The following is a 22,490-nucleotide window of genomic DNA, read 5'->3' on the forward strand; positions in this document are numbered from 1 at the left end:
CCTCCAGAAGAAACAGAGGGCGTGACTCTTCCCGAGACGCTGGGCAGTAGGGGGGTTAAGAAAAGGCCCACATGGACTGGGCCGAGGCCGGCTTCCGGTGATGGTCGTCAATCCTTGGCACTCTTTGGCTTGCAGGTGCCTCCCTCCAGTCTCTGCCTCTGTTGTCACATGGTCTTCTTCCCTCGTATCTTCATATTATCTTCTTATAATGACAACATTCACATTGGATTAAGGGCCCACCCTACTCCAGTACAACCTCATCTTAACTAATTACATCCACAAGGACCCTCATTTCCAAGTAAGGTCACAATCTGAGATACCGAGGGTTCAGATTTCAACATATCCTATATCCTTTTGGAAAACACAATTTGACCCGTAACAGTGAGAGATTCTTACTTGCAAATTGTTAAAGGAAAAAATGAAAGCAGGATGTCTGCAGATGTCAGCCTGTTAGACAGCTGCGGGAAGCTATCATTCACTATATAATAATTATGGGGGTTTGTTTTGAGATAGGGTCTCACTCTGTCACTCAGGCTGGAGTGCAGTGGCACAATCTCAGCTCACTGCAACCTCCACCTCCTGGGTTCAAGTAAATCTTGTGCCTCAGTCTCCCAAGTAGCTGGGAGTACAGGCTCCCGCCACCACATCCTACTAATTTTTGTATTTTTAGTAGAGTCAGGATTTCACCATGTTGCCCAGGCTGGTCTCAAATTCCTGGGCTCAAGTGATCTGCCCACCTCGGCCTCCCAAAGTGCTGGGATTACAGGCATAAGCCACCATGCCCAGCCTATAATAATTTTTTTTTTTAAACAAAGGAGATAGTTTGATGGTCGTATTAGTTTGCTAGGGCTGCCATAACCAAGTACCACAAATTGGACAGCTTCAACCACAGAATTCACTGTCTCACAGTTCTGATGACCAGGAGTCTGAAATCAAGGTGTTAGCAGGGTTGATTCCCTCTGGGGGCTGTGACGGAAGGATCTGTTCCAGGCCCTCTCCTTGGATTGTAGATAGCTGTCTTCTTGCTCCAAGTCTTCACATCATCTTCCCTCTGTACATATTTCTGCTTCCAAATTTCCCCTTTTCATAAGGACACCAGTCGTATTGGATTAGGACCCACCTAACAACTTCATTTTTACTTGGTTACCTTTATAAAACCCCATCTTTAAATAAAGTCACATTCTGAAATACTGGGGGTTAGGACTTCAACACAGGAAAATTGTGGGGGAAGGCTGGGCTATAATTCAACCCAAAATGATAGTGTTGTGCCAGTTCTGCTTTCTACAGAGTGATGGGGAGAACTGAGCCCACTGCAGCTGCACACAGTGACTGACAGGTTGCCTTCCTAAGCCACAGCTCATCAGCCAACACATCCCCTTCTTTGAGAAATGACAGAACGGCCCAAGAGAAGCAGCAGCAAGCTCTATCCATCCTCTGAAAGCTTCCTGATTTCCAGAGGCATTTTGTGTGTGGAGCCGGCATTAGGTGCCCTAGAGAAACAGCTGAATTGCTAAAGCTTAGTAAAGGTAAATGACAACTCAGAATCCAACTTTTTCCCCACATGTCTACTTGCCCTGTAGTGCAAGGTTAAAAGAAAATATAGGTGGCACCACCTAGAGGCAGAAGACGAAGAAGATGCTAAAAAGGAAAGAGGAGGAGTATGGAGCCTGAACAACCTCAACCCCAGCCTTCTTGCTCGTATATTTCTTGGTGATCATTTGCCCAAACTTGCCCTCTCAACCCTATCTCACGGATTTATGCCTTTATACCAGAGCAGTAATAACACATGTTCAAGAAACGGCCAGGAACAGTAAAAGCAAGTAAAATTCAAATCCCATTTTTGCACCTACTTTTCTATCTCTGGATCTGGAGATTCGTTAATATTTTATCATTTAACAAAGTCCTCAAATTTATCCCTCCTCCACACCCCCTCACCAAACACACCCACTCACCAAACACACCCACCAAACATAAAGGGCCAGGTCTGTACACGCAAAGTCAAAGACATCAATCAGTGTAACTTTCCAAAGGAGAAAATGAACCACCTTGGGAAGAGGACCCCAAACATTCAGGATCCCCTCAACCACTTGGTTAGAACACGGAGAGACGGCAGCTAAAATTGACACACAACTGGAAAAAGATCTTAAGGCTCCTGACTCCCGGTCCCCTGTGGGTTCTGGAAATTTGGACTGCTGCTTTATTACAGAGGGGAGCACTAATCAAAGGACAGTCTCTTCAAGGAAAACATTTCAGAGACTCCCAGGACTAACAGCCATGTAAATATTCATTTCCATAAGAAACCATTATCGATGTTTTTAGAATCTTTTTAAAAAGCAGGTTTGAGATGATAATATGCCATGATAGCAGTAAGATTCCATTTCAGCAGGGTAACAGATACCTGGAGAAAAAGACTGAAAGCCCCCACTGAGGGTCTCTGACAGAGGAAGGTTATGGAGACTTATTTTCTGGGCCAACAGGCAAGCTCTGTGTAATCGCTCTACGGCTCAGTTTCCTCATCTGGAGATGACACCAGCCCTTTACTAATAAGGCTTCCGCAATGACCAAATGAATCAATAGAATGTAAAATGCCTGGGATAGTGTGGCCTAGAGGAAGCTCTAATAAGCTCTCCTCATAATCAGGACTTTCATGGAGCTTCCTCGTTTTTCTAAAACGTTACCTTTATTCCTTTTATTTTTTAAAAAAGTTATTTGGATAAAACTATGACTGAGGGCATTCCACTAACCAAGAAGAGAAATGTACTCAAAATGCCCCAAAATGAGCCTTTTCTACAGATTCAAGAGGCAGAAAATCTAATGTCTTAACTCAGCTGGAAATTAATTTTAGTCCATCAATAGGTATCTCACAAAGAAATAAAACTAGTAACTAGAGGTAAGGGAAAACAATCTCACTAGATAATTTTTTTAATTAAAAAAAGTAACTGTTTTCAATTATGAAATTAACCAGAAAAATATTTTTTAAAGATGTTACCCACGGCTGCCAAGACTAAAACGAAGTCATAGTTTTCACACGTTGCCAGCAAACTGGTGCAAACCTTTAGCCAAACAAGTCAGCAGTCAGTGTCAAGAGCCAGAAAAGGCGACCCAGTAATTTTAATTCTGAGAATTCAGCCTAAGCAAATTTCTCAAAACAGAGGGAAAGTCATGTCCACCCTCCTGTTCACAAGTGAGCACTGTTTCCCATAGTGGAAAACTGGAAAGAAGAGAAATGCCAGATTACGTGTAAATAAACCATATTATAGCAAGTTAATGGCACTAAAAATGATAAAGAGAAAAATGGGGGGAAATACAGAAAAAATGTTAACAGGTTGAAATGTTACATGAAAAAATGTCAAAATATAAAACTGTACACCCCTGGTGATTACACTGGGGAAAAGCCTGAATGAGAACTTCCAGGATGCCAATAGTGGATCTGAGTACAGATGCTTTTCCTCCTTCTCTGCCCTCAATTTTTACAATATGTGATCTTATTACCTTCACGATTAAAAAAAAAAATCTTCCTGTCTGGTAAAAATCCTTCCTCTGCTGTGGATACAGAAGAGCTGCTCACTGCCTCATATCCCACCATGACACACCTCTCCAGGCTCTTTCTTGCCCTTTGAAAAGGGCAAGAATTATCTCTTTTTTAAGAAGCGTATTATCTTCCCAATGCCAAAGCTCTACAGGGCACTTGAAGTAATCACCTCTCTGAGGTGAGAACACTGCCACCTTCACTCACCTCCCCTTAAGTACCCAGTTGCTCCAAAGAATCAGAGAAAGGGCTTTGTAGCTCATGAGCAAGACAGAGAACCAGTCTCCCTCCCTCCGGGAAGGCGGCAGGAATTCCACATCAGCCGTTCCCATCATCCTTGAAAAGGTGGTCAAGTTAGTCACCCTGGAGACCTTAGCCCTGTCCACCCTGACTCTGGCTGAAACCATTGTATATTTCTGTCGTCTGTTTATGCATAAGTTCTTTAAATGATCCTAAACATTCTGACCAGCAGAAGTAAAAGCGCAGAAGAGACTGAAACAGGGGGATGGTTAAGTTACAGTGTCACTACTTGACAGAGCATTAGGCAGCCTCCCCAAACAACTGTGAATCCTCAATATAGAATGTGGCCAAGGGCCTCTAATGTTAAGTAGAAAAAAGCAGGTAACTGAACCATATTTCCCCATGACAACGACCAAATAAAATAGTTGGTACAGATTTAACCAATAATAGTTAATGTTTACAAGCCACTTACTGTATACAGGCACTGTGCTGCGTGCTTCATACAGGTTAAAATTTCACAGCAGTGTTAAGTATCAGAAGCCTTATTAACCCCATTTTGGAAAGGAGGAAATTGAGGCACCAGGAGGTTAAAGAATTCTCTTTAATCCTCCCAAAGGCTAAAGTTTAGAACATTCTGGTAAGTTTCCCACGGTCACACAGCCCCCTAAGGGGGAAGAAGGGCTCAGATTTTGACACAAACAGGCCTTCTCAAGGGCTCACACCCTCAACTCCTAGGCTGGAAGGGAATATATAAGAAATTTTAGGCCGGGCACGATGGCTCACGCCTGTAATCCCAGCACTTTGGGAGGCCGAGGCGGGCAGGTCTCGAGGTCAGGAGATGGAGACCATCCTGGCTAACACAGTGAAACCCCATCTCTACTAAAAATACAAAAAATTAGCCGGGCGTGGTGGCGGGCACCTGTAGTCCCAGCTACTTGGGAGGCTGAGGCAGGAGAATGGCGTGAACCCGGGAGGCGGAGCTTGCAGTGAGCTGAGATCACGCCACTGCACTCCAGCCTGGGTGACAGAGCAAGACTCCGTCTAAAAAAAAAAGAAAGAAATTTTAAATGAAAGTAGAATTTGTTTTAGAAAAGGGACTTTTTCTCCTTCCCTCTACTGTCTAAACTTTTTAATGTTCTGTTTTCACAATTTAAAGACAAAAAAAGAAGGGCTACAGAGACAGGTTAATGTATGTTTGGGGAGCATGGTTTTTTAATTATGTTTTGCTCAAAGGACTAAATAAATGCCACTCAAACCTCCACCACACTTGGGGGCTAAGGGTAGGAAGCCAGGGGAAAAAAGTAATGGAGAATAGCCAAGAATGAGCCTGTTCCAAACCAAACCAAGCAGCTCCAGGCAGCTGCCGGCAACATCTTTTTAAAAAATATTTGCCCTCCACCATGTCTTCCAGTTTGAGCATGAATTCTAAAATCATGAGACTGGAGTGACAGGACACAGAATACCATAGAATGCACTAATATCACACAGCTGCTATTGACAAAGCTGGGCATACAATTTAGGAATCAACTCCTTAATCCTGCGTTCTTTCAGAAACTGATCATGTGCCAAACATTCCCAGGTCAGCTAACAACAATCCGTATGTGCCGAAGTTGAAATATACACCATATCTCAAAAATGGTAACTTGGCACACTGGTACAGTGTTTAATAAATCCTTAAAACCAGACAGATGACAGAGCTCACACATACTATGTCATTTGCTCAGATTACTAATGTTACAGCTCTAGTAATTCTGAGGCCATGTTAGAAACAGAGAAAAGCTAAAACAGACATAACAATACTTTTAAAAAATAATTCTGCAGGCCGGGCTTGGTGGCTCACATCTGTAATCTGTAATCCCAGCACACTGGGAGGCAGAGGTAGATGGATTACTTGAGCTCAGGGGTTCAAGAGCAACCTGGGCAACATGGTGAAACCCTGTCTCTACAAAAAATAAAAATACATTAGCCAGGCGTGACAGCGCACTCCTGTGGTCCCAGCTACTAGGGGGGCCAAAGCGGGAGGATCACTTGAGTCCAGGAGGTCGAGGCTGCAGTGAGCTGTGATCATGTCATTGCATTCCAGCCTGGGCTGGAAAACAATAAACAAACAAACAAACAATTCTGCAAAAATAAAAATTCAGTGTGTATAGTGATCAATTCAGAAAGATCATATGCAACAAGCAGTATGAAATAATCTCCCCAAATAACACACCCCCAATTTCCCCATCCCAAAAACTTCTCTGAAGGGCAGGAGCAGGCACTGGGGATACGGGACCCCCTGGAGGTGTGTGAACTCCAAAGCCAGTGCCCCTTCCCGTGTGTCAACAGACTGGGCCCCAAATTCCAGTCAGAGATATGTTAAAAATTCAAATGACTGGCTGGGCGCGGTGGCTCATGCCTGTAATCCCAGCACTTTGGGAGGCTGAGGTGGGTGGATCATGAGGTCAGGAGTTTGAGACCAGCCTGGCCAACATGGTAAAACCCTGTCTCTAATAAAAATACAAAAATTAGTCAGGCACAGTGGTGGGTGCCTGTACTCCAGCTACTCAGAAGGCTGAGGCAGGAGAATCGCTTGAATCTGGGAGGTGGGGGTTGCAGTGAGCCGAGATCACACCACTGCACTCCAGCCCCAGGTGACAGAGCAAGACTCCGTTTCAGGGAAAGAAAAAAAAAAAAAAAGTTCAAATGATTAACCTGTCTTCAGCTATTTCCTCAGCTGGCTTGCAGGGAGACAGCAGGCTCAGAGCCAGGACACATAGTTCTCCTGTCAGACAGGCCACGTGGCCTGGTGCCCAAAGCACATGAAAGAGCCAGGAACCATCATCCAGTTATGTGGTCTCAAGGCAATCCCGTGAGACAATCCTGTGCCCACCACTTGTCAGTCCTGTTTCCTACCTACCAGGGCACGCAGGAGGACGACCACACGGGGCACCACGGCCAAGCTCACTCTGCAGAGACAAACTGAAGGGGAAGAGAAATATACCTCTGCAGGGCAGGGAGCAGGATCATTTGACACCATGGACCCCTCTCAACTCACATCCCCGGTGCCTCTTTTCTCGTAGATGATCATCAACCCAAATCTCATGCATGTTTCGGCGTCATGAAACAGGTAAAGGGCAGAAAAGGAGGTGGCGGGGGGAAGGATCACAAAACCATTTGATCCTGGTGGTGCCCATTAGAAGATGACGTCCCCAGCAAAGGCTCAAGCCATATCTATCAGCGGAGAAAAGGGGATGGGAAAGCACGTTACTATGTATTCAGTGCCAACTCCATGCTGAATACTTGGCAGGATGCTATGCCTCATTTAATCATCAAGAAAATTCCACGGTGCTGTGTAAGATGGTCACCAGCATGGACTCTGGAGTCAGGCAGCCCTGGGTTCCCAAGTCCAATGTGCCACTTGCTGGTTTTAAGATGGTGTAGCCACATAACCTCTGGGATGCTCAGTTGGCTCGTACATAAAGCGAAGGCAAGGACGGGACTCCAGGGTAGGGATTAGTAGAGCCTGATGGTAAAACCTTCTGCTCTCTCAGAGCGTTGGCTCCACCACCACCAAGATCCCTGTGTCTACACAGAACATGTGACTCTGAGATGGAGATACAGCAGAGAAGCAGGACTGCTGGCAAGAGGCACAAAACCACCAGCTTGCAGCAAGCAGAGTGTGCAGGGTCTAAGCCAGCTCAAGACCTGCTTCCCTCTGCCCCAGGATGGCTGCCACCCCACCCCAGCAAAGGGCCAGGCCACTCACGGCACTCCTTCTCATCACTCTTGTCGAAGCAGTCAGGTAGCCCGTCGCACTGCCAGGCGCCTGGGATGCACCGTCCATTGCTGCACATGAAGTTGCCTGGTATGTTGCACTCATTGGTGAAGTTGTTCCCGGGGAGCAGCTGGCTCTCTGTCGGAGAGAGGGGACAGGTCAGATGGCACAGCAACAGCAGGGACCTGAGCACCCCTCAACTGAAAGGTGTGTGGTTTGGTATAGGTGAGACTTCCGGTAGGTGACTCAACCTCTCTGACCTTCAGTTTCCTCACCTGTGAAATGGACTAATAATCTGCCCCAGTCCACCTCAGGAGATTCTGAGAGGACTAAATGGAGAAATACAGGGAACAAACAAAATGTCGGGCACAAAATGGGTGTTCACTGACTTTTTTTCTTTCTCCATCAAAGACTGGTTGTAAAATCCAAATGTTCTTTTCTGGCCATCAGCAGTGGTTAAAAATTAAAATTCTAGACAGGAGTGAGCACTGGACTCCCGATGTCTCCCACAGTAGGAACTGCACGATCTTTCCAGGCCCCACACTCTGTAGCCCTTACAATCACAGAATCCTTGAAGTTGGGCCAAGTTGGAAGGAATACTGGGAGATCATTTCACTCTAGGAAACAGGAGCCCAGACCTATAAAACCAACCTGCCTGAGGTCACACAGGTAGAAAAGACCGCACTGAATCTTGAACTCAGGATTTGTAACCTCCACAAGGGTCCCAAGGTCATGGAATTGCCTGCTAAGAGTTACTGGAGGCTGAGAACCAAGCTCCAAGTTCAGATTCAACTCCACTGAACATGGTCATAAAGTGCCAAAGCCCCCAACCCAAAGAGCCAACCCTCACGCTGGAAAGCAAATAGAGAAGGCCAGTGCTGTGGCGGTGGAGGTGGGCAGGGTGCTGAGTTCATCTACCGGCGGACCCTGGGGGCAGATTTTCAAGGGAGCCAGGATCTGATAGATCTGACCAGTCTGAGCCATTGTGATCAATGGCTGGGAGATAAGGAGCCACGTGAGTAAAAGAGTTTTGGGGAAAAGCAGGAAAAAAAAAAAGACCAGTCCTTCAGCACACCACAGCTCCAGAGCTCCCTCCTGAGTCATTCTGTAAGCATTTATTGGACATTTATGACCAGATACTTGTGCTATGTTCTAAAGATGCAGAGATAAAGGCTAGGGCTTATTATACCTTTAGGCTGGAAAGGCACACACAGCAAAATAAGAACAGGGATGTCTAGACCCGCCTGGGGGTAGCAGAAGAGAAGGTCCATGATTCTCTTTCATAAATCTTGCCATAAATCATAAAATCTTGCCAAAGAGAAGCATCTCTAGATCTCCAGATCCCTAACATCATATCCTCCTACAGGCCATTATCCTTTATGTGTGCTATTCTTTCTACCAGGAATGCCCTTCGGCCTGCTGGGTCTCCTAGTAAATCCCTACACAACCTTAAGCAAACAAGTATGTCGCCTTTCCTCTGACGTGTTCCCTGGCTTTTCCAAACACAGATAAGTGCTAACTCTGTAGTCTGGTGATAGTACCACTGGGGTGATACTAAAAATATTTTATAACTAGAACAAGTGGGCAACAATCAATTGCAATGGACACCGTCACGGGCAAGCAACACCCCACTGGCCTTGGTGCATGGAATTTCCCTTGTGGACCATCTGCTGAATTATATAGAATTAATAATGCACATGCACTTTTCATTACTGAAAATGAGCTTTCATCGCTCACTGGAGAACTCTAGGAGAGAAGCTACAATGAGGGGCTCTACCCTGCCCAACTGCCCACATCAGAATCCTAGAAATCTCCCTTGTCCCCTCCTCAATCTATCAACCCCTACATGGGGCCAGTCCCCGAGTCTCCACTGCCACAGTTGCGACTCCAGCCAAAGCAGCCACCCTCTCTTACAGGGACTGCTGCACAGCACAACTTCCCAACTTGGCCTCCCTGCCTGCCATCTTGCCCCTCTGCAAACCACTCTCCCCTCTGTGGCCAGAAGGATCTGTCTAAACACCAAATCAATCATTTCTTAACTTTAAAAGGTCAGTGAATGGCTCCCTGGTGTTTTTAAGATAAAGTCAAAATTCAAATAAATCAAAAAAGATTCTGAGAAAGAGGGTAGCATCTACAGTGGATGTTGATAGACACACAGAGATAAAAAGTAAGCACCCTTCAGGTCTAGAGAACAGTGTCAGCAAAGACTGTGCAGGAAGACGTAGCCCAGAGCATGGCACAACACGAAATTTAAAAATCATGCAGCTCTGATTATTAGGAAATGCAAAGGTATTATGCTACTATTTCTCCTATTCTGCTGCAATTTTTCCTATTGTAGTGCGAAGTCAGCCATCCCTAATTAATCATGATGCTCTGTTCCACTGAGCCCAGAATCAATATGAGACTCCCTCTCAAGACCGGACTCCAGAAAGCCACCAACAACCCTGAGAAGAACGTGAAACCAATTCACCATCTCCAGGCAAGGGCTTGAGGGGGACCCTAGAAGGGCAGCCAGGTACTGGATACTAGACAGACAACGAATGCTCAACCCAGAAAACCCCCACATTCCAGCTGTTTGCTAACTACTCTGTTGTTAGAGAACTGCTCTGTTGCAGAGAACTCTTCATGGGCCTGGAATGTAACGGTCATTCTGCTTTGTTTGGAAATACTTACAATTGGATTTGTAGAGTTAGCTCCTCGAAGGCAAGCCCCCCGGAAACGTCACTGCAACTGTGAAATCTTGTTCTGATAAACAGATTTCTGGAGCGGGAAAATTGGCCAGATTAGATTCCAAAGTACTTGCTCTGAGAGTCAATAAGGCTGGCGGCACATGGACTTGACAAATGGATGGGTGGATGCAGAGACTAAATACCATGTCTGTTACACACAGGTGGTCCTGCCAGCCATGGGGATCAAAGTGCTTTCTCAGCAGTACCAGGAATCCTGGGGCCTGGTGAACAATAACAGAGAGGCACATTCTTTTTGCTGTTCTGAGCAACTGCATTAGGCATGCAGCTGGTGCACAGCCACGTGCTTTAGGGAAGTGACATCATCAAACTCAAAGCATGAGGAGGGATGGTAATGGTAGCTCACACCTGTAATCACAGCACTTTGGGAGGCCGAGATGGGTGGATCACTTGAGGTCAGGAGTTTGAGTCCAGCCTACCAACACGGTGAAACCCCTTCTATACTAAAAATACAAAATTAGCCGGGTGTGGTGGTGCACACCTGTAATCCCAGCTACTTGGGAGTCTGAGGCAGGAGAATCACTTGAACCCGGGAGGCAGAGGTTGCAGTGAGCCGAGATCACGCCACTGCACTCCAGCCTGGGCAACAAGAGCAAACCTCTGTCTAAAAAAAAAAAAAAAAAAAAAAAGGCATGAGGAGAAACTAAGGCAAAAGCAGGTTAAATCTTCGATTCTGTCTTCAAAAACCTGTCTCAAACTCATCCAATTTGCGTCACTCAACTGGCACCACCCAATCCAAGCCGCCATTATCTCTTGCCCTTTTCAACCATGGGTTTTCAACAGGGATCAATTTTGCCCCCCAGGGAACATATGGCACTGTCTGGAGACATTTTGGGTTGTCATGATGGGGAGATGGGGGTGCTATTGGCATCTAGTGGGCAGAGTCCAGAGATGTTGCTATACCTCCTGCAATACACAAGACAGCCCCCACAATGAAGAATCATCCAGCTGAAAATGTCAATAGTGCTGAGGCTGACAAACCTTAGTTTATTATTTAAAAAACCTTTGGACTTCCCACTTCTCACTCCCTCCACGTCCTTCTCTTCACACAGTGAGATTTTAAAATGCACTGATGGGTTCTCTGTGTCCTCAGAATAAATCTAAAACTCTGGCCATAGTTTACAAAGCCCAGCATGGTCCAGTTGCTGCCTGCTTCTAGATATTCATTTCGAACCATCTCCTGCAACACACCTCAGTGCCCCCTGCTGTGAGGCCTCCAGGTGTGCTGTTTGCTGACCCCGGACATTCTTCCGCCTACCTTTCATCTGTGTAATGGGCTCAACTGTGTCCCCCAAAAATTTATATGTTGAAGTCCTAAACCTAGAACCTCCGAATGTGACTGTATTTGGAGATGAGGATCTTTAAAGAGATAATGAAGTTAAAACGATGGCATTAGGGTGGGCCCTAATTCAGTATGACTGATGTCCTTCTAAGAAGACATCAGGAAAGATTCCATGTAACAGGGAAGACCATGTGAGGACACAGGGAGAAGACGACCATTCATAAGCCAAGGAAGAGGGGCCTCAGAGGAAACTAATCCTGCACCTCCATCTCAGACTTCTAGCCTCCAGCACTGTGGGAAAACAAACTTCTGTCATTTCAGCCACCCAGTCTGTGGACTTTGCTATGTTAGGCTGGTGCAGAAGTAACTGCATAATGCACAAGGCAATTACTTCTGCACCAACCTAACAGCAGCCCGAGCAAACTAATACACTTGGCTAACCTCACTCATCCAGACCTCAGCTTACATCACTTCTTCAGGTCCCTTCATGGACACTCAATCTAAAGCTGGTCCCCCTGTTTTTCATGCTGGTAGTGTCCTGTTTTCCTTTATCCCAGCTTTTGCTTACTGGTGTGTCTGTACTGTCTCTCCATCTAGACTGAACACTCTGTAAAGGCAGAGAGGCACTGTTTTGTTCAACTCCATGATGGGCACCTGACCACTCTGTAGGTCTCCAATAAATACTTGTAACCACTCTAAGAAGAAAGCCAAGTGTTCAGTCACTAATTTATTTCTTCCCTTTCCCCCAAACTCTCCCCTAGAAAGTTCCATCTGCCCCTTGCCTCATCCCCCTAGAATGTGAGTGGAATCTGTACATACATAGTTAAAATAAGGGACATGGGGGTCTGGATTTGTACAAGTAAATTACTACCCAGTCTGCTTTAAAAGAGGTTAGAAATCTTTTCAGGCCGACAGCAGGACTTTCTAGTGGCTGAAATATTTATCCCATCTTAGTGCCTTGGGACATATTTAGAATCAAAAAAAGACAAGCATTAGCACGAAGTTGGCTAGCTGGGGTTTCTCCTCCTCCCTTCTCTTTTTTTCATTAAGCTGAAAAATGAAAAAGAGTTGCCCATTTTCACTGCAGCACATCACTTACTTAAAATAACTATACCATCTGCACCAAGAATGAAAAAAAAAAATTCCAAGTCCCATTCTATTGGACAAAGGCAAACAGCCTGCTGCAGAAGCTTCTTCCAAAACTGCTGGCTCCCACAAATTTATATTTGACAAGGGGGCCAAAACCGGGGCAACTACAAAAACTCAGACAGCTGCTGCATTCCACTCAAATTACTCCAGAACATGCAGTTAGTGATGTTGACTTTTCCAGCTGAGAAATGGGAATTCCATCCTAACAGCTGGAGTCCTCCTGGCTCTCTCCTCTCCTTCTGCTGTTCTTCCCACGCAAGGGGGACCCCTTGTCATGATGCAATCTAGAATTGACATCCACAAACCATGACAGCCCTGCTTTCCAACTTCTGCCCAGTGGCCTTCATTTTTATCCTCTGCTTCCTGACAATCTGGATCTGAAGGCTCAATGAACAGCAAAAGCAAGACATACACCCATACGTATGTACGGACACACATACAGCTTAGCATTTGGTTTTGCAGATCTCAAACGGATCTTGTCTAAGACCTCCCCAGAGAATTAACAACCTCTTTCCACTGCCCAGTGCCAACAAACGTAGTGTCATGAGGCCACTGAAGGCCACTGTCTGTTTTCCATGACTGTCTTCTTCAAACGTATACACACAGGCGCGCGCACACACACACACACACACACACTCCATGCACAGGCCCAAGGCCAGTGCGTGAGCAGCTCTGCAATGATCTGTTTACAAACATCCCTAGAAAATCCCTGAAGACCTCCTCGACTCTAGGCTGCTCCACACGGTAGCATCAGTGACAGAAGGAACCACAGACATCTGTCCTGTGCACTTCCCATTCGGTTCCCATCAAACTGCTTCCTGCTGGAGCCTATGACGAGCACCCTAGCTGTCACCAAGAACAGTCACACAAGGCTGTCTGAGTTTGGGGCGAAGATGGGCCTTCTAGGTCTAAGCACCTGAGCACAGCCAGGTCTCTAGCTCTGTCTAGACTCTTCAGGCCACCCTGCCCTGTGAGCTCATTCCAGCAGCCCCAGCCTCCATTTACCCATCTGTTCAAGGAAGACAGCCCAGGGAAATTGGTGAGAAGGTATAACATGACCCCTGGGTTCAACCCAGGACCACACGCTATTGATATCCACAGATTTCATATTTACACTGCCTATGATCCTAAAAGAAGATGGTGTGCAATTCTGCAGCAGGAACAACTGATGGATGGAACAAGTCACCAGGATAGTGAGTGGGCCTAGCTGCTTACTGTGCCACGAGGTGTCTGCCTTTGTATGGCTATATGGTTGTTTCTCCTACAAGGGTAAAGCAGCATGAGTTACAAAATGATAAAGGCTTCGTTCCTTTCTTACAAAGCGCATTAGTAAAGAAAACCAATGGCTGTTATTAATGGGGTAAGCAAAGAGGTCTAGGTAAAGGACAGTTTTTCACCAGGAAATAGTTTTATAAATTATTTTTGTGCTGTATTTATAGCCTCATTAAGGGCCTGATAGCTACTTACATTTTTTTAGTTATGCTTCAGTGCATTTCATGAGGAAAATTATATTGCAGCAGTGTTAATCTAGTGGGGGTTTGCAGAGCCACTGGCATACGGCCTTTGTGAGATCCAAGGTCCACAGTTTGGGGGTCTGACAGCAACTCTGGAAGATGCTGTTTGTCATGATACTGACCTCCAAGATGAGCATGGAGCCCTGTCCCCATTCTTGTCCCATCCCTCCTCCTGCTCCCTTTAACAGCCCTCAAGAAATCAATTATTATGGACTTTTCACTAGGGAAGACCTGACATCTACTGAAACACATACACATGGCAGAAGTGGAACATCAGCGTTTGTTTGTTTGTTTTTGTTTGTTTTGAAATGGAGTCTTACTCTGTTGCCAGGCTGGAGTACAGTGACACGATCTCGGCTCACTGCACCCTCCACCTCCCAGGTTCAAGCGATTCTTCTGTCTCAGCCTCCCAAGTAGCTGGGATTACAGGCATGTGCCACCACACCTAGCTAATTTTTTTGTATTTTTAGTAGAGACGGGGTTTCCCCATATTGACCAGGATGGTCTCGATCTCCTGACCTTGTGATCCGCCTGCCTAGGCCTCCCAAAGTGCTTGGATTACAGGCGTGAGCCACTGCGCCCAGCCCTTCAGTTCTTTTTTACTCCTTACAATTGCCCTATGAAATAGGCACCATTTCCATTTTGCAGATGAGGAAACTGAGACTGAAGAAGTAACTTGCCCAAGGTCACACAGCTAGAACAAGTCTGCAAATGGCCAGAGTAAATATTTCAGGCTGTGTAGGCCAAGAGGCCAAATTAAGGTACCTATATAAGAGGAGAGAAAAGAATATTCCACAAATTTTTTATTGATTAAATTCAAAATATTTTCATAATCATTGGGAACAATTTTCTGTAATACAGGTCTACTAAGAAAAAAATGGAATTCTTTTTGGAAAGAGTAATTAACATTTCACTTAATTGAGGTTCAAAGTTAGTGTTTCCCATTATCAAAATATATTATAAATGTCTGATTTTTTTCCCAACCATTTAAATATGTAAAAACCATACCTGGCTCAGAGGAGTTGTCTACAAGCAGGTGATGGCTGGCTTTAGCCCATCTGCCAACTGACTCCCTGCACTAGAAGACTACAGGCTTATGCAAAATAAGAAAATGACAAAAGTGGCCAATCCCAAGGCATATCCTCCCTATCCCATCACATCCACCACTCTGAAATGAGCCCCGTTGTTGACTGGCTGCTCCCAACACCATGTCTTCTTGCTGCTGCATCCTCAGCAACTAGCAAGTGCCAGGTGCCTGGAAGACCCTCCATAAATGCCTACTGACTGCATGAACAGGCAATGGAACCTGCTGACCCTTAAGAACCTTTCCAGTTCTGACACTGTTAAATTCTGTGAATTTATCTAAACAGGAGTTGAACCCGTTTATAATCTGCCACGCAATATGCAATGGATAAATGAGATTGGGGTGAAGAACACTTCTGGGCTCCCAGGAGTAAAGGCCCTGAAGTCAAGAGCTTCTGGAAGAACTTTTGCAAGCGCTTGCTTTTCACCCACACCCATGTCCTTGCCAAGGGCTGGCTGCCAGTCAGGCCTGGGAGAGAACCCGGAGCAGGAGCCATCCTCCCATGCCTTCTGTCTTTTCAGCTCAATCAGCAGCAGCAGGACGAAGTGAGTTGGGCACATCGCTAAACTGAAGGAGGAGACAACTTTAAAACCAATTTCATCTGGCTTGTGATAAGCCAGGGCTTATGAGAGCGCCAATCGACTCTGCACTTCAGCACCTCTCAGGAACAGCCACTGCCCAAGAAGAAGGATTTTGCTACAACCCCAAGTTCAGCCCAGCCCCTTGTGCCCAAGAACAGCTGCAACAATTTCCACAGCCACTGGGAACCATTCGATAGCCTCTCTTCTGCTCCACGCAGATGCCTCCAGGCAGGGCAAATATGGAAAATATCAAAGCCAACTAAGCAGTATGGCCAGAAAAGCAAAATGATCTTTATACAGGCCCCAAAGTGTATCTCTATGAGCTCAGGGTAAGGAAGAGATTCTTAAATAAGACTCAAAGCACAGGCCACAAAGGAGAAGACTGATAAATACAACTGCATTAAAATGTAAGACTCCTAATCATCAATAGATATTATACATAAAGTTGAAAGAGAAGCCACGAACTAGAAGATTATCTGCCACATGTATAACCCACGAAGTATCAGTATCTAGAATTTTCTGACAAAATGGTATAAGAAAATACAAGCAGCCCAGTAGAAAAATGGACAAAGCACATGAACAGGTACTTTCACTGATGAGGAAACTCAAATAGCCACTTAATATATACTCAATCTCACTTGTAATCAAAGAATGATTAATGGAACAAGAGGGCTCTCTTTCACACCCATCAGACTTGCAAAAATTTGAAGCCTGACATTCTTAAGTGGCGAGAAGATGGGGAGGAACAGGAACTCACACACGGCACATCTGAAGAGCAATTTGGCAACTCCTAGTGAAGCTCACACACTTTTGTTACTGGAAAAGGGTCTTGATCCAGACTCCAAGAGAGGGTTCTTGGATCTCATGTAAGAAAGAATACGAGGCGAATCCAGAGTAACGTGAGAGCAAGTTTATTAAGAAAGCAAAAGAATAAAAGAATGGCTACTCCATAGGCAAAGCAGCCCCAAGGGCTGCTGGTTGCTCATTTTTATGGTTATTTCTTGATTACATGCTAAACACAGGGTAGATTATTCATAAGTTTTCTAGGAAAAGGGGTGGGCAATTCCTGGAAGTGAGGACTCCTCCCCATTTTAGACCATATAGGGTAACTTCCTGATGTTGCTATGGCATTTGGAAACTGTTATGGCACTGGTGGGAGTGTCCTTTAGCATGCTAATGCATTGTAATTAGCATATAATGAGCAATGAGGATGACCAGAGGTCATGTTCCTCGCCATCTCGGTTTTGGTGGGTTTTAGCTGGCTTCTTTACTGAAACCTGTTGTATCAGCAGGTCTTTATGACCTGTATGTTCTGCCAACCTCCTGCCTCATCCTGTGACTTAGAATGCCTAACCTCCTGGGAATGTGGCCCAGTAGGTCTCAGCCTTATTTTACCCAGCCCCCTCCCTATTAAGATGGAATCACTCTGGTTTAAATGCCTCTGATACTTTGACCCAGCCAATCCTAATAAATACTCTAGGCCTAGGGACAAACATGTACATGTGCACAGGGTGACAGCAAGAGAACATTCAGTGAGACACTACTATAATACAAAACTGTAAGACAAACTAAATGTTCATCAAAAGGAGAATGGATGAGAAAACAGCGTACATTCACACAATGAAAGGCTACTCAGAGTTCAATTAAATGAACTAGGGTTTACATCACTCAACACAGGTAAATCTGAGAAACCTACTGCTAAGTGAAAAGAGCGAACTGCAGAATATCACCTACATCCTGTTTAAAAAATACTATTTTAATGGATACATACAGATTTTTTAAATGTACAGGAGAGGTAAATATCAAATTCAGGGCCGGGTGTGGTAGCTCACATCTGTAATCCTAGCACTTTGGGAGGCCAAGGCGGGCAGATCATCTAAGGTCGGGAGTTTGAGACCAGCCTGACCAACATGGTGAAACTCCATCTCTACGAAAAATATAAAAATTAGCTGGGCGTGGTGGCGCATGCCTATAATCCCAGCTACTCAGGAGGCTGGGGCAGGAAAATCGCTAGAACCCGGGAGGCGGAGGTTGCAGTGAGCCAAGATCATGCCATTGCACTTCAGCCTGGGCAACAAGAGCAAAACTCGATCTCAAACAAAAAAAAAATCAAACTCAGGATCATGGGTACCTCTGGCAACTGGGATCGTACACAATGAACTTCAAATGCAAGATTTCTGTCTTAAAAAAAAAATCCGGGCCGGGCACGGTGACTCACAGCTGTAATCCCAGCACTTTGGGAGGCCGAGGTGGGCAGATCACACTCAGGAGATCAAGACCATCCTGGCTAACATGGTGAAACCCCGTCTCTACTAAAAAATACCAAAAATTAGCCAGGAGTGGCGGCAGGCGACTATAGTCCCAGCTACTCAGGAGGCTGAGGCAGGAGAATGGTGTGAACCCTGGAGGCGGAGCTTGCAGTGAGCGGAGATCACACCACTGCACTCCAGACTGGGAGAGAGAGAGAGAGACTCCATCTCGAAAAAAAAAAAAAAATCTGAAGCCAGCATGGCAAAATATTAGAATTCAGTGGAACTGGGTGCAGGCACACAGCGGGATTTGTGCTATTCTTGGTAACTTTTCTCTACCCTTTAAAAAATGTTTCATTGCTAAAATTTTATTATAAGGAACAAAAATTACACTAATATTTTAGAAAAAAAAACATATCAAAGACATATGGAAGCATTTACCACTATATTCTCGCTTCAAAAACCCCACCAACTACAAAGGAATGCAAGATAAAAGGGGGCAAGTGTTCATACTGGAAAAGAAAGAGCAAATGCAAAGACCTTCTTCTGGGAGATTCCATCTATTATGAGCTCTTTTCGTATTCTGAAAGGCAGCAACAGTTGCAGGGTAGAAGCTGATTGTGGAGGAAAAAATAAACCTATCTCCTAAGATAGATTTACCCACCAAACTTACTAAGCCATGACATTCCAAAAACAGAAATAGCAAGGCCTAGCCAGTAGGTCAGATATTTTTTGAATACTAGCTCCCTAAGAAGTCAGGGTGAGGAAAGCCACAGTAAAGCTGTCTTCCTTAGAATAGTCCACACCATCTGCCTCCTCGCTCCTCAACATGGGGCTGCAGAAGGCTGAGCAAGGCTCAGATGGGCTCAGCTGGGGATAGCCAAGGCTGTGACTTGGTAGGGCCCCCTGGCTTTTGCAACTAAGAAGGGGCCAAAGGCACAGAGCAGAGTCAAAACCCAGGGTGGCCGGCACAGAAGAAGTGGTTTGAGGGTGAAGGATGGCGGAAGGCAAGGAAACCGGACAGTGAAGTCCAACCCCTTGTCCTCCCTTCGGGGAAGGCGGTCTGCTAAAAGGAGCATGAGCTCAGGGGTGAGCCAGACTTGGGTTCTAACGCCCAATTCTCTTACGACCATAACTAGCTGTGGCAACTTCAGACAAGAGCCACCCTCTCTGAGCTTCAATTTTCCATTTGTAAAACTGAGGAAACCCCACCTCCCCGGCAGCATAGCTGAGGGATAGAGGGATGATAGACACAAATAATGACAAAGATATGGATATAGATATAGATACGGATATAGCTATATAGATATAAAATATACATAAATATAGGTAAAATGTGGACACACAAGAGACAGAAGGATAAAGTATATATAAGAGAGCAGGTGGTATATACTTGGGGTTTAATAAATGGTACTAGTATATGTTACTCCTTCCTTCCCTCCATACATTCTTACTGACTCTCTGAGTCAGAGAAGGCTGGGTCCCTTTTCTCTTCCTGCCTCTCTAGAGTGGGTGTAGCCTGGTCAGATGGGAAGTCTGCTGGAATTTGGGCTGGTTGGCTGGAACCTGGTGGTCACTTAGATCCAGAAAAGCAGATTGTGGGGCCAGACACCAGGTTTTAAGGACACAGTTAAAGAGCTCCCAGTGCAGACCCTGGCTGTATGTCTTCTCATACACGATGGCCTCAGCTCAATTATTCCTAAGAAATAATTAGCCCTCCCTAAATCATTCCTAGAGCTCTTTAATAGCAGCCAAACTATACACATGAACCAACCCTTCCAAACAACTATAAAGCTATAAAGCTGGTCAAATGAGAAAGACATATGGAACTCACCACTGGGCTTTGGGGGAGTTGCTTCACTTCCCTGAGCCTCAGTTTCCCCATGCATAAAGTAAGGCAGTAACAGATGACAACCAAATTCCCCCACACATTCTTTGTTTCTGTGGACTCATAATCATCCCCATAGCAGGCAAACACACATCATCTGCCTGTCCTAGATAGAGTCTTCGGCATTTAAAAATAATAAGCGGGATTGACATACAGCTCCCCCTCTGAAGGACTGAAAATATCCTTGAAAGGCACGTACTGAAGATAGTTCCTCCTGTTTAATACAGAGAGACTAAAACCCAGATATCAACCAGCTCATCAAAAGACAGTGCTGGAGTTGGCCAAAGAATCCAGGTCTCCAGCTCCCAGATGAGACCCAATTCTGGCCTTTGCACTTTACAACTCTGACCTTCTCTACTGTCAGCTAGGAGACGGCTAGTCCCCATGGCCCCCTGCAACAGGAGAAAATAATCTCCAAAGGGACGGGAATCACACCTGCCTCCCGTTCCCTATGGATTAAAGGGCCTCTCTGGTTCACTTCAATTATCTGTAATCTTCCATCATGTCTCAGCAAATAAATGATTATTTGGCTTATCACTTCTGATTGGGAAAGCAACCCCGCCAGGGAGATCAAAAACGCCAGCCTGTTTCCATCAAGCAAAGAGGGTGTGCATATTAACCGGTGAGTCCTTTTAAATTTTCTTAAGTAGCTTAATCCATTAAACTGGTCCATCCCGCTTCTACAATCTGCTCACGCAGGCACACTCCCTCCTGAGCACGACGACAGGCCCTCCATCATGAGGAATTAGCTGACTTCTTGAGCAAATGATGTTTGTACATCTAGAAAGTGCCAGAGTTAAGCAGTGTTTACCACTGGAGTCCCCACTTTAGTATGCATATCTGTATGATCGCAGCTTTCAGACCTCCTGAGAAAGCAATTTACCTTTGCAAGAGACTATCAAGTTCGGTAAATCCGTTTTAAAGGGCTGAAACTGTGTAGACGAACCTGTTTGGGGTTTCCAGATTGCAAAGGGTAGCCTTTGAAAAGGTAGCTTATGACCTTCCAGAAAACGAAGCAAGTTTAAAAATTAAAGATGGATTATAGAGCCCTTCTCATTTGAGTCAGCCCTGCAGCCCATACACTGAATTCTATTACCATTACTTTCCAAGCTCAGGGAATTACTTACCTGCCCTGTGCCTCAGTTTCCTTATATATAAAACAGAGATTGACCAAATGCAAACTTGACAGGCTCCCTGGATAATCAAAGGGCTGTTCTGTCCATCTTGGTATTGGAGCCAAGTAGTCACAGACCTGAAAACATTAGAATTCTCACTGCGTATCACTCACACCAGAAAACCTCTTAAAGAAAAAAAAAGTACTAAAATTCAGTAGAAGCTTCTGAATTTTTCACACATTTTATGACAGCATGCAGATAGTGGCCATAAGATTAAGTAGGGCTCATTTCCTAAAGGTGTTATTATTCACGATTAAAGAATTACTATGATATAAAGACTAGATGTAATGTAGGTACATAACATGTCATTTCATAAGACAAAGCATTCTAATGTAGTTACATGATTAATAATTAGAGGAAGGGTGATCTGAAGTGTAAAAGGATCCACCCTGAACTGAATACAATAGAATCATACCAGGCAAGATGAAAGAACAGAAGGGAACTGTTTATTAGGAAACGATTTTTCAGTAAATTGAAATAACGTGTGCCACAGTGTCGGTCCAGTTCTTCAGGTGACTCCACTGCTCCCTGCTAACAGGGGCAACTCAATGCCAAGACGCTGGAAGAAGTCAAAGGCCTCGTGAATGCTGAGACCATGATTAACCTTTAAATACGTTTGAGGCCAGGCACAGTGGCTCAGGCCTGTAATCTCAGCACTTGGCAGGGCTCAGGTAGGAGGATTACTTGAGCCTAGAAGTTCAAGACCAGCCTGGGGTATATAGTGAGACGTCATTTCTACCAAAAAAAAAAAGAATTAAAAATTAGCCAGGCATGGTGGCATGTGCCTGTAAGTCACAGCTACTCAGGAGGCTGAGGTGGGAGGATCACTTGAGCCCGGCAGGCAGAGGTTGCAGTGAGCCAAGATCATGCCACTGCACTCCAGCCTGGGAGACAGAGCCAGACCCCGTCTAAAACAAAACAAGGTTTAAACCCTATAGTCTGCATATTCTTCAATCCCTTGCCATCTGTCCGGTTCCCACCACCATCACTCTCTCCTGAATCTGTCTTCACAAAGTCACCAGGGGGCCTCCCAATCATTGAATTCAAACGTTAATTTTCCATCTTTTCCTTAGGCACAATTCTGCTGCTTTGGATCAGCTAGATCATTCCCTCCTTCTGAAACTCCATTCCCTTGGCCACCCTCACACCATATTCTACTCTTCCTCTGCCTCCCGTTGACACACACCTGGCCCTCTGAACATTCCTTCTCAGTCATCACGGAAGCTCCTTTCCCTCCCGTAACAGCCTTCAGAGTTTTGCTCCCAACTGCTTAAGCAAGCGACATCTTCCCTAGT

General features: G+C 45.3%; 1 protein-coding gene across 6 annotated transcripts in view; it reads right to left on the reverse strand.

Moving 5' to 3' along the window:
* The window catches only part of LDLRAD3 (low density lipoprotein receptor class A domain containing 3), a 294,823-nt gene that overhangs the window by 191,617 nt on the left and 80,716 nt on the right, over positions 1-22,490 (reverse strand). For 4 of the 6 annotated variants that reach the window (XM_055281906.2, XM_063640997.1, XM_055281907.2 and 1 more), the window contains exon 2: positions 7,518-7,664. The exons of 1 other annotated variant lie outside the window; for it this stretch is intronic. In XM_055281906.2, coding sequence (XP_055137881.1) covers positions 7,518-7,664 — 147 coding nt within the window. Of the gene's footprint in view, positions 1-7,517; positions 7,665-10,199; positions 10,287-22,490 lie in introns of those variants that run through there. One more of the 6 variants, XM_055281909.2, reaches the window with a different exon arrangement.

Source organism: Symphalangus syndactylus, chromosome 6 (assembly GCF_028878055.3).
Source record: "Symphalangus syndactylus isolate Jambi chromosome 6, NHGRI_mSymSyn1-v2.1_pri, whole genome shotgun sequence".
Lineage (NCBI taxonomy): Eukaryota > Metazoa > Chordata > Mammalia > Primates > Hylobatidae > Symphalangus > Symphalangus syndactylus.